This window comes from Episyrphus balteatus, chromosome 3 (assembly GCF_945859705.1).
Source record: "Episyrphus balteatus chromosome 3, idEpiBalt1.1, whole genome shotgun sequence".
In the NCBI taxonomy this organism is placed as follows: domain Eukaryota; kingdom Metazoa; phylum Arthropoda; class Insecta; order Diptera; family Syrphidae; genus Episyrphus; species Episyrphus balteatus.
The window spans coordinates 124551946-124567198 of NC_079136.1; the positions used below are offsets into that span (position 1 = coordinate 124551946).

General features: G+C 28.5%; 1 protein-coding gene across 1 annotated transcript in view; it reads left to right on the forward strand.

Moving 5' to 3' along the window:
- The window catches only part of LOC129915224 (ADAMTS-like protein 1), a 57187-nt gene extending 43100 nt beyond the window's left edge, over positions 1–14087 (forward strand). Inside the window, 3 exon segments of the mRNA XM_055994704.1 lie at positions 12386–12580; positions 12624–12716; positions 12909–14087. Coding sequence (XP_055850679.1) covers positions 12386–12580; positions 12624–12716; positions 12909–13157 — 537 coding nt within the window. The 3' untranslated portion in view covers positions 13158–14087.
- The last annotated feature ends 1166 nt before the right edge of the window (positions 14088–15253 follow it).

A 15253-nucleotide genomic window follows, 5' to 3' on the forward strand; every position in this document is an offset into this window, starting at 1 on the left:
TTTTTTATTTTATTTCCAGGTAGCAATAAAAAATTTTCCAATAAAATTCTTGACAAATTATTGGATGATATTCTGTTTTTCCTTGTTTGTTTATTTTTTAATTGAGAGAGAGAACGATTTACTCATGCATTAAGTTAATAAATATTTTTTTCGTATTTTAATTTCCCTTAATACGAATTTTAGTATAGTAGATAACTTCTGTTGAAAATTTTAAATTTGCAATAAAATTCAAACGAAATACCTATTAACATCCCTTAAAATAGAGAGAAAAGCAGCCAGAAAAAAATAAAAGATAATTGAATGCTTTTTGCATCAGCATCAGCAGAACTACCCCCGAGGTTTCTTCTTTGAAACAATTTTACTTACTACTAGCTACTTATCTATGTACGCCTACACAATTTCATACCATTGCTTTAGTACATAAATATTTCTTCCTTGGCTATCATAACAATCTGGGAATTGCTAATTAGGAGTGTAAATATAATGGGACTTTGAGAACACTTTTTAACAGTTAACTATCTCCAGGAGGCTTTTGTATTTGATTTAAGTAAAAGCCAAACACCTGCCTCCAGTTTGTTACCTATACCTATTTTATATATCCTTCTGACTCTCTCCATACACAAAAGGTGATGTTGTAATAAGACTGAAAAAAAAAATAATAGGTAAAGTGATATGATTATAATGTACGACCTCTTGAGTTTATAATTGAATCAAATAAGAGGAATGAGTGGGAAAATACCAGAGAAGTGATGGGGGAATTTGGAAATTTATTGAGGTGTAGGGAATTTATTTAAGCATATTTTAGTAATTATTTCATTAAATTTTTGAATTTAATTTTAAAGACATTGATTTAAACAGTTTGTATGCGTTTGACTATGTATGTTCCTTTATAACTCCTTAACTATTTATTATTTATTGAGATATTAGGTATTGTTAGAAACGTCTTGTTTTTTCGCTGGTTATAGGTTATTTAAATATTATTTATATTGCGAGATATTGATACAAACGTCATGAACTAAACATTTAATTTTTATGTACAGTGATTCTAAAAAACCTATAATCAGCGGAATAGCAAGACAATTCTAACGATATGTCATACGTGAAATTATGATAAGCAGAACAGGAGCTATGAAGGAGTCTGAGCCGAAATTTGATGTTCATGTGCTCCACCATATCTTCAAAACTACTTATCGTTATTTGACAATCAAGATATCGTTAGAAGTGTTTTGTTTGTGAGCTAGTTATGTGCTATATGGTATCACATTAAATTGGATATGGCGCCCTCTAGAGACAAAAATAATGAACTTTTTCTTATCATTTTCTGACTGTGACCCTGAAAATACTTATTCCTGACACTATATTATTACCTCTTGATTTAAATTATAAAAATGAAACAATACATTCTTATTGGCAACAGAGTTGTCAAAGTATCAATTCAAAAAAATACATTAAAAAAAAACATTTTTTGTAAATACCAAAAAATTGCATTCAAAAAATATTTTTGCAACTGAAAAGTATTTGCATGAAAAAAAAAAAATACAAATACAAATTTTATTTTCAAGAAAATGTAAAAATATTTTGCACAACAAATATTTTTATTGAAAATAAAAATAAATTTTTTATATTTTTGCAATACAAATTTTATTTTCAAGCAAAGTAAAAATATTTTGCATAAAAAATATTTTGCATACAAAATTTTCTTCATTGAAAAAAAAAAAATGTGTGCATTAAATATTATTTTAAATATTCGTTTAATTTCTAACAATTTTGGCTATTTGACTTTATAAAACAAGCATAGCCAAAATTGTAAAAATTTAACGAATATTACAAAAAAAAAAAAAATTAAATGCACACATTTTGCATTGATTTTTTTTTTTTTTTTTCAATGAAGAAAATTTTGTATATATGCAATACAATTTTGTTCATGCAAAATATTTATATTTGCAATAAAAATTTTACTTTCAATGAAAATACTTTTCGATTGCAATAACATTTTTTTTAATGAAAAAAATATATTTTATTTATTATTTTTTGTAATGCAATTTTTTTTATTTCCAACAAATATTTTGTTTTTATTTGCAATTTTTTTTTAAACCACGGTTATTTTATGACCACTGTTATTGAATGAACATTTTGAGCTTAAATAGTCCAATTTAAGATTTAAATTTAATTTTTGATAAACGTTAAATTGTATTAATTTTGATTCATTTTGGTAAAAACAAACAAGTGTTTTCAACCTTTTGGAGTATTTAAACAAGTTTAACGAGTAGGTACGTGCTTATATTTAAGAGATTGTGTCCAACTATTTTAAATAAAATATATAGTTTCTGCAAATCTTTGGTGTACTTAAGCCATTACTCTATAGAATTGCTTTGTTCAATTTTTTTTTTTTTTATATTTTCGATAATTGAATAGGGTTACCAAAGGATTCATTAGGGTTTATGTAAAATGTTCTTCTCTTTATACCTAGATTTTGTGTATACATACATCATTTAGTTGATGATTTCAAAGGATGAATGAAATTTCTGGAAAGCTTTCAATGACTAAACAAAAATGTTTTTCTAAAAATCAAAAAAAAAATTCATACTATAATCCTTTTTTCTGGACAAAAATTATACAATCTTTCTATACAAAAGCAAAGGAATTAATTTCTGCCCTCGTTATTTTATTTTTTTACCACGAAAAAACGCTTAAACCATATATGTACCCTTAACACTCGCTTTTCACCAAGTATTACACAGTCTGGATATGGATAGAATATTGTGTGTGTGTTTTTTTTTCTGCGCTATAAACCCCCTCATATACGTACTGAAAATTGCATATAAACATCCTTTTACCCAATCTGCCAGCAATTTTACTCAGAAATATCTGTGCTCGAGAGGTATAAAAGGAGTATAATAGAGTAGGTATAAAGTCGCCAACGAAAAATCGCAATAATAAAAAGTTATCGCAACAACATGTTGACCTTTTGCTCGATAGTTTTTTTTTGTCAGTTCTTGTTGTTGTTAATGAAAGTGGTTTGTATACATTAACTACCTTTATATGAGCTCTCATTATGTCCGGGGAAGTTTTTATTTAAATGGGACGCAGGCCCTTAGCCAGAGTTGAATTAAAGGTAGGGCAACAGTCTTATCAGGTAGGGCATTAGTCGAGTAATTAAGGTAAATTTGGTACACTTGGGTAATGTGGTATAAGCTAAGCAGGTTTCTCAAAAACTAAGCATGCCTTTACTTTAATTTTTGAACCAGTCGGTTAAGCGACAGCGAAAAAAGAAGCGGGCGTGTTTAAATGTCAAATATGTCAAATCAACTGGACAAAATATTGAAAATTCAAAATTAGATGCAGTCGAGTTTTTATCAAACGAAAGGAACGTGCTTGTGATTGGGCAAGTTTTGTGTTTTTCGGCGAGATTTGATTTTTTTCGAAACAAAGTATTAAGTTGTTTAAGGGCCAATTTTTCAATAGTCAGTTAAACAGTCAGTTAGTACTTATTCACCTGATAGAGAAACAATCCTTTTTTCCACAGGCAGATATAGCTTATTCCTATCAATAAAATTATCTGCTTCTTTCAGAGACGAATAAAAATTATTCTAAGGAATAATTTCAACAAAAAAATTGTGTCAATTTTCAAAGTTGCTTTGAAAGAATTTTGACAAAAAATACAGAGGAACACAAGAAAACAAAAAAAAAAAAAATATGAATAAAAAACGACGTTTAATTTTGAATATTTTTGAGTTTGACAATTTTTTTTTGTTATTCTGTAAAATAAATTATTCTTGATTGAAAAATTCAATTTGGTTATCTGATTGTTTATGAGCCTAATAACTTTATTCGTAGAACAGTTAACTGACTGTTTATTAGAAGATTGACAAATCGGCTCTAAGTGATATAATTGTTAGTTAAATGAGGCATTTCCCATGAGACATTTACCGTGAGACATTTGCCGTTAGACATTTCCCGTGAGACATTTACCGTGAGACATTTGCCGTGAGACATTCACCGTGAGACATTTCCCGTCAGACATTTCCCGTGAGACATTTCCCGTGAGACATTTGCCGTGAGACATTTCCCGTGAGACATATCCCGTGAGACATTTATCGTGAGACATTTACCGTGAGACATTTCCCGTGAGACATTTACCGTGAGACATTTCCCGTGAGACATTTACCGTGAGACATTTACCGTGAGACATTTGCCGTGAGACATTTACCGTGAGACATTTCCCGTGAGACATTTGCCGTGAGACATTTACCGTGAGACATTTGCCGTGAGACATTTACCGTGAGACATTTGCCGTGAGACATTTCCCGTGAGACATTTACCGTGAGACATTTGCGGTGAGACATTTACCGTGAGACATTTCCCGTGAGACATTTGCCGTGAGACATTTACCGTGAGACATTTGCCGTGAGACATTTACCGTGAGACATTTGCCGTGAGACGTTTGCCGTGAGACATGTCCCATGAGACATGTCCCTGAGGCATGTCTCATAATATCATATTACATGTCTCATGGATGGCATTGCTTTTGACATGGATGACGACATGTTAGTTGGGATGTATGATGAGATGACATGTCTTATGACATGATTAACGACATCAATGATATAATGTCTGATGACTGGTCTGATGTTATGTCTTATTGGATGTGGTTCATTGGGACGTACGAGTTCGTTATAATATCCATTTATGTAAAATAAAATATATAAAATATTAATAAAAAATAACAACAACAACAAGCAGCTTAAGCTTACAAAATGAATTAAGGATTCCAAAACCAAAAGTCCTTTAGACGTCCTCGGTCGGTCGTCGTCGTTATTGAAGCATGTGCTAGTGCTTATAAATGGTTTGTGTATGGGTTGTAGTCCTCTTATGAAAAACAAGATCATCTTTGTTTAATTTTAAGTGCCAGCCTCTTCATAATAAAGCTCACATCAATGAGTCTGGAATTTTTGGACCATTTTTCTTTTTTTTTTGTAATTTATAAATTCCAGTGAAAAAGTGGGTTAGTATCCTTTTTTTAGGTTTTAAATGAAAATACATTATTCTGGTTACATGGGAACTCTTTTGTTTTATTTATTTTTTTTTTTTTTTTAAGTAGGCGATAGATTGCCTTGCACGAGCTTGAAGTTTTAATAGTTTTTTTTTTTTTTAGAATAGTTCATGTTTTGTTATATGTGTGTGTGTGTTTTAGTTTTCTATAGATTTCATACAATTTATTTAATTATAAATATAATAAAATGAAATATAAAACTTTACATAAAACTATTTTGACCTGTTTTTCAAATCCACGTCTAAATAAACAATACCCCAACAAAAATATATCGTGTAAAGGTATCAAGGTGGGAGGGCTTTTTAAGCCTTTTAAAGCCCCATAATGGCCAATATATGAATATTATAGAAAAAAAAAAGAAGAATTTAGAATTAGTTGAAACAATAAATTTATTTGATAGATAATAATTTGAAAAATAAATATTAGCTCACTTGGTATACGGTTGAATAAAATGAAATGAAAATGTTCAAGTGGAAAATGCACTCCACTTTGAATTATTATAAAATTATTAGCTTGTTTTGTATGTATATTTTTTTTGTTTTGTTTATTTTTGTAAAATTATGCGAGAGGGGGTGTAGGGTGGTTTGGTTCATCCAGAGAATCACTTTTCATTAGCGATGAAGCCGTTGTGATAAATGAGTACATGAAAGTGGTATTATATTTGATCTCTGTTGTATTTTAAGTTAAATTATGACAAAATATGAAAAAAATTAAAAAAAAAAAAAAACAAAAAGTCCTATAGAAAGAGTGACACAAAATGAATGAGGTACATGCTTTTGCAATTTAAACAAACACCCGTAGATTATGTTACTTTCGAGTGGAAAATTATGATTATTTTTTTTTCGATTTACAAAACAATTTTAAATGTTGAACTAGAAATCTGTCGGGAGTACCTAGTTGTTACATGTGCCCTTAATTATGAAAGTGGACTAAGTCACTCCTAAAAATGCCATCAAATCTAGCCTAAAAATAGTTATTATTTAAGGGGTAAAGTTTATTTGAATGCGAAATTGCAAAAAATTAATTTATTTATTGCTCCTTCAGTGATTTCATAAAAGAAATACAATTAAAAAGTTATAAGAAAATTATTATTTAAGTTTTTCTTCAAACAAAATTTCTTTAAAATTGAATAAAATAATTTTTGTTTGTTCTTGTTGATTCTCACAGATTCAAGTGATTTGGCAACTTCTCGTACGAATTTTGGTAAATCAAAAAACAAAAATAAAAATAATTTTTTGTTCGTTCTTGTTGATTCTCACGAAATCAAGTGACTTGATTTTCATACAAAGCTTGAAAAAAAAGAAAAGAAACTGAAACAAAATTTCTTTAAAATTGAATAAAATAATTTTTGTTTGTTCTTGTTGATTCTCACAGATTCAAGTGATTTGGCAACTTCTAGTACGAATTTTGGTAAATCAAAAAACAAAAATAAAAACTAGTCGAAACAAAAATAATTTTTTGTTCGTTCTTGTTGATTCTCACGAAATCAAGTGACTTGATTTTCATACAAAGTTTGAAAAAAAAGAAAAGAAACTGAAACCAAATTTCTTTAAAATTGAATAAAATAATTTTTGTTTGTTCTTGTTGATTCTCATAGATTCAAGTGATTTGGCAACTTCTAGTACGAATTTTGGTAAATCAAAAAACAAAAAAAAAAAAAAACTAGTCGAAGCAAAAATAATTTTTCTTTGAATAAAAGCATTTTTTGTTAGTTCTTGCTGATTCTCACGAATTTAAGTGACTTGATTTTTTGTTCTCTTTGAAGTGAAACAAAATCAAATTTAGTTCGTTGTTATTGATCCTTGTGACTTGATTTTTTGTACAGCAAAATTTATTAAATTCAGGAGAAAACTATAATATTTTCTCTTTGAAATCAAATAAAAGCAATTTTGTTTGTTCTTGTTGATTCTCATTAATTAAAGTGTAATGGTTCTCGTATGTGATATTGTAAATCCGAAAAAAATTGTATTCAATTTTGTCTTTCTAATCTTCATATTCCAAAAGACCTTTCAGGATAAAAGTGTCAAGTACATTTAATGAGTATTTGCAATGATATATTTTTTTAATTCAATAATATATTCTTTTTGACAAAAAAAAAAATAAATATAAAACTAATTATTTTTTTCACTACAAGTTCATATTAAGTTAAGAAAATCAGACACCAGAGTCCACAAGTTTATTTAAATGACCTAGTTAAAAATGCTTTAAAATGAAGCTACTCTTCGATTTCAATTAATTAAAAATACCAAAGAATGAAAAACATCAGCTCTTTTCAATAATATAGTTTTGAAAAGAAAACATTTTTTTTTTCATTGAAATTAAAATTCATTTCATACTTGATGCATTCAATTATAAATTAAAACCTCTCTTTGAAGTAAAAATTAAAAAAAAAAAAATAATTACCTTCAGCTTATTATGAGCATTTAACTGTTTACTTCAGCATATAATAGCTCAGTGTGAGAAGCCGTCATCATCAGCCAGTATTTGTATTGGAATTACATGAGTGCAGGATTGATGAGGTCGATAGTAAAGCAGGAAATCAGTACAAAAAAAAAAATTAAAATCAAAATCAAAATAAATCAATAAATAATAATAAATAATCGGTGCATTGGCCACTCGTGAAACGGACCGCATAATATACGTCGATCATCCATAAAGTGCATTAATTAATTAGTAAATAAAATTCCTATGTCTTTCTCTTTCTCTCTCTCTTGGTCATAATTTTCAAGTGCGTACTCTGTGATTTCTTTGAAAGGAGATCTCTGTACAAGGAAAGTTATATTGATGACGATGATTTCCAGCAAGCAACGACCCAATTGAACATTAAATTTATATGTATAGATGCAATATCATTGAGATAAATACAAAAAAAAAAAACAACAGTAAGGTTAGCGTGTGATGATACAGCAGCAGGTAGCAGCAGCAGCAGCTAGTTAAAATTGAAATCATTCAATCAACTGAGTGGATTCTGAAATTAACTTATCACACGGGAAAGTGCATCCATTGTACCTACCTGTGTGAATATATAGACTTATCGCTTCCTCTCTTTTCGAATGGATAATTTGTTCATGGCAGGATGTAAGCTATATAGATACAAAGATATATATCTATTCTATATACCTACCTACACTATTCTACCTTTGATTAATTCACTCTCTCTCTATACTCGTAAAATACTAAAGTACTTTCTCTCTCTCTCTATGCTTGCATTTCTGTATGCCCTAGCTTCTTCAATAGCAAAACTATAAATGCTATTGTGATATTGTGTTGATTAAAACCTAATCCAAATGCATTAGCCCACAATTCGCACAAATACATACAAAATGCATTGATGCATAAATTTGAAAATCACTCATGCAAGGATAAAGCTTCATGATGATGATGATAATAATGATGATGGATGTTGATACGAAATGAATGGAACTTTAAGGATCTCTTTGAAGTAAGTTTCTTTGATGAAGCAATTTCGACAAGCCGCACGTTTCATCTTCCAAACATTCCAAGATATTATAACAACCACGATTTCTTGGATGAATGTCTTCAAATTGAATTTGTTATAGTTATAGTTTCCTTGGCTTTCAAAGCGAAATGGATATTATTGATTTTAGAATGAAAATGTGAAGAAGTTGTAAAAACTAACAAATTCATGACAACAATGGCTTCTTTTACTGAATTTTGTGGCAATTTTTAATACATACTTTGATTTGAAAAAATAAGCTTCTTTGATAAGTGAGAATCAATCGACTTGAATTAGTGAGAATTAACACGAACGAACAAAAAATTCTTTTGTTTAAATTTAAAGAACAATTTGTTTTAGTTTCGATTGTTTATTTTTTTAGAATTTACTAAAATTCGTACGAAAAATCAAAGCACATGAATTCTTGAGAATCAAAAAGGACAAACAAAATTTTTTTTTAATCAATTTAAAGAAAAATATTTTTCTTTTCAGCCGATTTTTATGAAATTTTCCAAGAACGAACAAAAATTTTATTTATTTTTATTTGATTTAAAAGAATTTTTATTTTAGTTTTTGTTCCTTTTTTTTTAATTTTCCCAAAAGTTGTACAAAAAACAGAGTCACTTGAATTCGTGAGAATCAATAAGAACGAACAAAAAAAAATCTTTTATTAAATCTCGTATGGAAAGTATTTTAACTTCCGTCCGTTTTTCGTGAATTTTTAAAAAATTTGTTCAAAAAATGAAGTCACTCAAATTCATGAGAATCAACAAGAACGAACAAATATGTTTTTATTTAATTTAAATAAATTATTATTTCAGTTTTGGTTCCTTTTTTTAATAATAATCCCAAATGTCGAACGAAAAATCAAGTCACTTGAATTTGAGAGAATCGAACGAACGAACAATTTTTTTATTTAAATTAAAAAAAAATTGATTAAGCTTCAATTCATTTTATAAAAAAAAAGTCTCTTGAATTCTTGAGAATCAAAAAATGCTCTTATATCATTTTTAAGAAAAAATATTTCCGTCCGGTTTTTTTATGAATTTTGCCAAATTTTGTATAAAAAACTAGTGACTTGAATTAGCTAGAATAAAAAAAACAGTCACTCGAATTCATGAGAATCAACAAGAACAAACAAAAATGCTTTTATTTCGATTTTAATGAAATGTTTCGGGTTGGGGTCAAAATTCTGCCGGGGTCAAAATTCTGCCGGGGTCAAAATTCTTTTGTCAAAATTCTGCTTTCAAAATTCTGCTTTACAAAATTCTGATTTCAAAATTCTGCTTATCAAAATTCTGTTTTTCAAAATTCTGTTTTTCAAAATTCTGCTTTTCATAATTCTGCTTTTCAAAATTCTGCAAAAAATTAAAATAGGGTTTGGAAAATGTTAAAAAGCGCGCGCTTTTTAACATTTTCCAAACCCTTTTTTAATTTTTTGCAGAATTCTGTAAAATCATCTTTTTGAAAAAGATGTATTATATGTATTTGATTACTTACCTACATAATTTGTCATTTTTTAAATGCGAATTAATTTTTATTTTATAAATGAATAAATTTTAAAATATTAAGAAAAGGTTTTTAATATTAAACATTTCCGAAAATAACTAAAAATTTATTAATTTATCAAATAAAGATGAATATTCAAAAATTTGAATAAAAAAATTAATATACAACATCGGTTCCAATTAGTATACATATTTTATTTGAAAGAAAGTCAGTATTTGCATTTCAAAAAATATTTGCGACACTTAAATAAAAAAATTTAGGAAAGTACCAATGTTGAATTACATTAATGAGTTGTATTTTTCTTTAGCCAGCGCATATGCTATAAAAAAAAAAAAAACAGAATTAGCAGAATTTTTTTGTTCAAATATAATGCTGGCAGAATTTTGAAAAGCAGAATTTTAAAAAGCAGAATTTTAAAAAGCAGAATTTTGAAAAACAGAATAGAAAAAAAGCAGAATTTTGACCCGATCCCAAATGTTTCACTTGAATTCATGAGTATCAACAAAAACTAACAAATAGGTATATGGTCTTTTTTTTAACAAAATGGCTTAAAGTATTTTTTGATGCAATTAAATCCATTTTTTTTAAATATTTTAAAAAGTGGATCAAAGCTCAGAATAAAATATTGGTATTGTTCTACCTTCCAATTCAAACCTTTTAACAGATACTTCTAACTAAATTATCAAAAGATTAAGGATTTTTCACCTGAGTAAAAAAAAAAAAAGGAGCAATTTTATCCCTTTTTAAACTGAAGTTAATTGAGAGTAAAAAGATAAAACTTCTGTCGAAAGTGTCATTTCCCTCTAAACGTTCTAGAATCTAAAGGATTTTTTAACTGCTCCTTGATGAGAAATTCAACAAGCACACCCTTACAAATAGTTTTAAACAAAAGCAAACACAAAAATAAGTACACCCTCTCAACACTAAAATGTTTAATTTTCAATAGTAAATTCATGACAGGTTACCATGACACTCTCTCTACACCAACTACATAACATAATATTGTACACAAAATTTAAAAAAAAAAAAATATCCTCTTCATATAGAACCGTTTTGCAAAAGTAGGTACCTACTTCAACATTTTCCATTTGAAAGCTCAAAAACAAATGAATAAAAAAAATATAGAGCAAAACAAATTAAAAATCCAAAATTTACTTCCGAAGCGGAAAAATGTTCGTCTCCAGTTGAAAACCAAGGACCAAGGACATCCATGGATAGATAGATGTTACGATGTTGATGAGGATGATGATGGCGGATGGATTCCTTTTTTTTTTTTTTTTTTTGGGGATCCTCCCCCCTCCTTACATCTCTTTCTCTCTCTCTCTCTCTCTGTTTCAGGCTGTTAGACTAAATAGATGTAGGCAAAAAAAAAAAAACTATGTACAACGTCTCTATGACTTGTAAAAGTATTCCGGTAATTAAAAATGTAGGTAAAAGTTTCTCGCTTTAGGATACATCCAGAGATAGATAGAGATACATACCTAAACTTACTAAAAAAAAAAATCAGAAAAAAAAAACTGAATGTTACCCCTTTTACGACCATCATCCTCATTATCCGCGATAAGGCGACACGACGACTAGGATTAATTTTTTTTTTTAACAACTCCTTAACCTAAGGTTTGAGTCATTAAATATTATTCAGCAGATAATTATCGTAGCATGATGACGATTTTTGACTCTGGTGAATTAAGTTCACTAAAGCAGCTTCGCAATGCCAACACTGCCATTAACATCGTCGTCGCCGCAACTTATACTCATCACAGGATGTTTCAAAAGAGTGTGCACGAATTATCTTTCAATAATCCGCATGAAAGCCAACCTCCTTGATTCTGTCATGGCTGATGGAAATGGTGGTAGCTAAAAGGACTCGCATTTTGAATCTGATGATGGGATTTTATATATATATATAAAAAAAAAAATAAAATCGCTTCAGATTGAAAACCACTTTAGCGAAAAAGTAGTTTTCGGGAGATTTTAAAAGAGCGCCCGACTGATCTTCTATAATTTTTGCTTTTTCACTCCGCTTATTTGTACAAAGAAATTAAAATGAGCAAAAGGCTACAATCAGTAATTAACGAAAAAGAAGCGTTTTTTGATTTTTTACTTTTATTTTAAGTCTAGAGTTGGGGGCAATATTGTATTAGACATGAGAAAGAGGAATGTTATCGTGGTAATTCAAGAATCATTCGTGTACATTTCTGCTATATCCTTTGATATTTTTTTTTGTGTATGTCTTTTATTTTACATTTAAATAATATTCAAAATCTTCTTCATAAAATGAATGAATTTTTATTTTTTTCTCTCTTTTTTTTTTCTTTTATTTTTAAATTATTTTTGCAGTACCTGTGGCCGTTACAGAAATTTAGCAACATCATTTATTAATGGGAAAGGGTTTGCAATTTGGTGTCGATTTGGAACGATTTGAAAAGAATGAACAAGTTAAGCCACAGATGATTATGAAAGAATTTAGAATTGACGACGATGATGATGATGATGCAACTGTTGCTACTGAAACTGTTGATGATGACCGACACAGAGGACACATGTTAAAAAAAACTACAGCATCATAGCCACATATTTCTGGAACGAGAATATGAATAGCAGCAACGTAGAAACACGAACGAGATCACGTTCAAATGGGTAACCAGTAATTGGTCAGAGTGTTCAGAACATTGTGGTTCGGGAAGTGGATTAAGGGTGAGTGGGTGTAAATTTATATGAAAATGTTAACATAGTTTTTCATCAATTTGTCATGTCTTTGATTGTACATGAAGATATTTTTATTAACTTTGTTCCTTAAGTGAATTTAAGGAGACTCGATTTGATGAGAATCAGAAAGAACGAACTTTTTTTTTTATTCTTTGTTTGTGTGATCTAATGTGACTTAATTGTGTTTTACAGTTTAATGCTCCATGTGGTCGTCAAGGCCTCAAATACAGATTATTGAAGTGCGTGTTGTATGGCACTCGACGACCGGCAGGAAATGAGTGCAAACAACAACCGCGACCTGCGGTAATGAAAGTGTGTAAAAGTCCTCAGTTTTCTACAAAGGGTATGTATGTTTTTGATTGGGCTTTTATCGTTTTTTTTTTGCGATATTCTGTTGGATACCTACTGATTTGTCAAAGAGAGTTTTGATCCAATTTATTCAATTCAAAGAGTAGAATTATATCAAAATGTAGGTTAGTTTTTTTCTGTGAAATCATTAGTCATTTAGAGAGAAAGTGCGGTTTTTAAATGGAGACAATGTTTTTGACTGTGAGCTATTCGAGTTTTGAGAGATTCAAAAATTCATTTCACTTTTCATGAGTCACATCTATAATGATTCACTTACGAAGATATCTGCGGACCAAAGTCTCAAAACAAGCTTTATTTTACAAATATGAGTTTACAGTGAACAGAGCAATGCATTTGGTAAAAAAAAATTAAAAATTTATTTTTTTCAAATTTTGGAGAAAAAATTTAAAAAAAAATGCCGAAAAAAATTCATTCTAAAAAATTCGCTCGAAATTCACATCAATAGGAAGGTCTCAAAACAAGAAACATTGCATTCGGAAGCAGATATTTTTGGATCATGGTTTCGAAACAAGATTTGGTTTGCAGGTATGAGTTCACAATGAGCAGGCCAACACATTTGGGTGAAAAAATTACAAATCGATTTTTTAATAATTTTCGAGAAAAAATCAAGGTTAACCCCTTGCCTAAAAAAATACATTTGCAAAAATTTCCTTCAAATCCATCGAATGAGATATCAAAAGAAAGGTATTTTTAAGCTCTATTCATGGATGAAAACCAAATCTCTCTTAGCGATCTGGTTGAGTTATTGTGAACCAAACAATTTTTTCAAACATGTACCTACATTGTTTAAATTAAAGTACTTATACACCACAGTGACCAATATTTTTATATTTTTTTCCTTTATTATGGAATAATAGAATAAAACAAAAACAAAACTCTTTTAAAGAGAATCTTGGGATAGAAAAATGAAATAAATATAACTTCAAATTTTACTAAAAAGTATTATAATTAAAAAATATCAAAAATTAACAGTGAAAAATTTTCTCTCTCTTTTCAAACAGCTTCTCGGTATTGTAATAGTAGAATAACGTCAGGACTTTATTAGTGCCTATTTGCAAAAGGATAATGAAGATATTGAGAATTGTACACTACGACTTCTGAAGAAATCGAAACTGTCAATCAAGAAGTTCAAATGTTTTCAATGATAACACATTTATTATGGTCGTTGGTGAATGTTTTTCAAAATATTGAATTTGGTTATTACGTAAGTTTTTGAAAACAAATTTTTTGTATTTTTCTTAATGATTTTTTTTAATTACAGAAATATGCAGTATCAAGAATTCGTGAATATCAACTTCTTAAGAATAAATATGATGGAGCACCATAAATTTATAAATACTTAATAAATTAAAAAAAAAAAAAAATAATTAATATACAGTTATGAGGCAAATAGGTATTGTTGCTATATTTTGTATACTTAGAAATCGTTTTCGAAACGCGCGCGAGAAGAATCATGATCAATATTAAGATGTCTTCCTAAAAAAACGCACTTTAAAAATATTCGTAGGAATTAAAACTAACTAAAAAAAATAAAGCAAACGCTCTTAAAATCGTTAGAAGACTTTGGTGAAGTAAACTAAATGTGCAACGGAATTCAATATGACTTTCATTTCAATACTCAGTGAATATCGAAACACTGAACTTTAACTTTATAATTATTTCCAAACATAGCTGTGATCAGATTATTCTTAGAAATAGTGATTTATGTTTGTAAATGTTTGGAATGATAAAAATCTAAAAAAAAAAACAAAAAATAAAATGAATTTCGTTAGTCTCTTATTTCTTTTTTATATAATATTATATATTTTTTGTTTAGTTTCATAAGTATTATATTATTATTTTGTAAACAGAAACATTTTACTTTAGTAAAAATTTATTATATCATAATAAATGTACGAGTTGGTTATTTGTAAAGTTTAATGTAAACTAAAAAGAAAGCTGAAATAAAATAAATCGATTTTAAAGTAAATAAATATTTTGATTTTTATGACTTTTTATCTTATGGAAAACATTTTCAGTGTTGTGGAATTCATCGAACTATATGTTCTCATCTAAAAAATGTGAGTCAAATTGATACAAGCACCATAAAGTTTTAAGTTTTTCCATAGAAAACAAAGGTTACGTATACACCGCAGTGACCCATAATTTGATTGGTT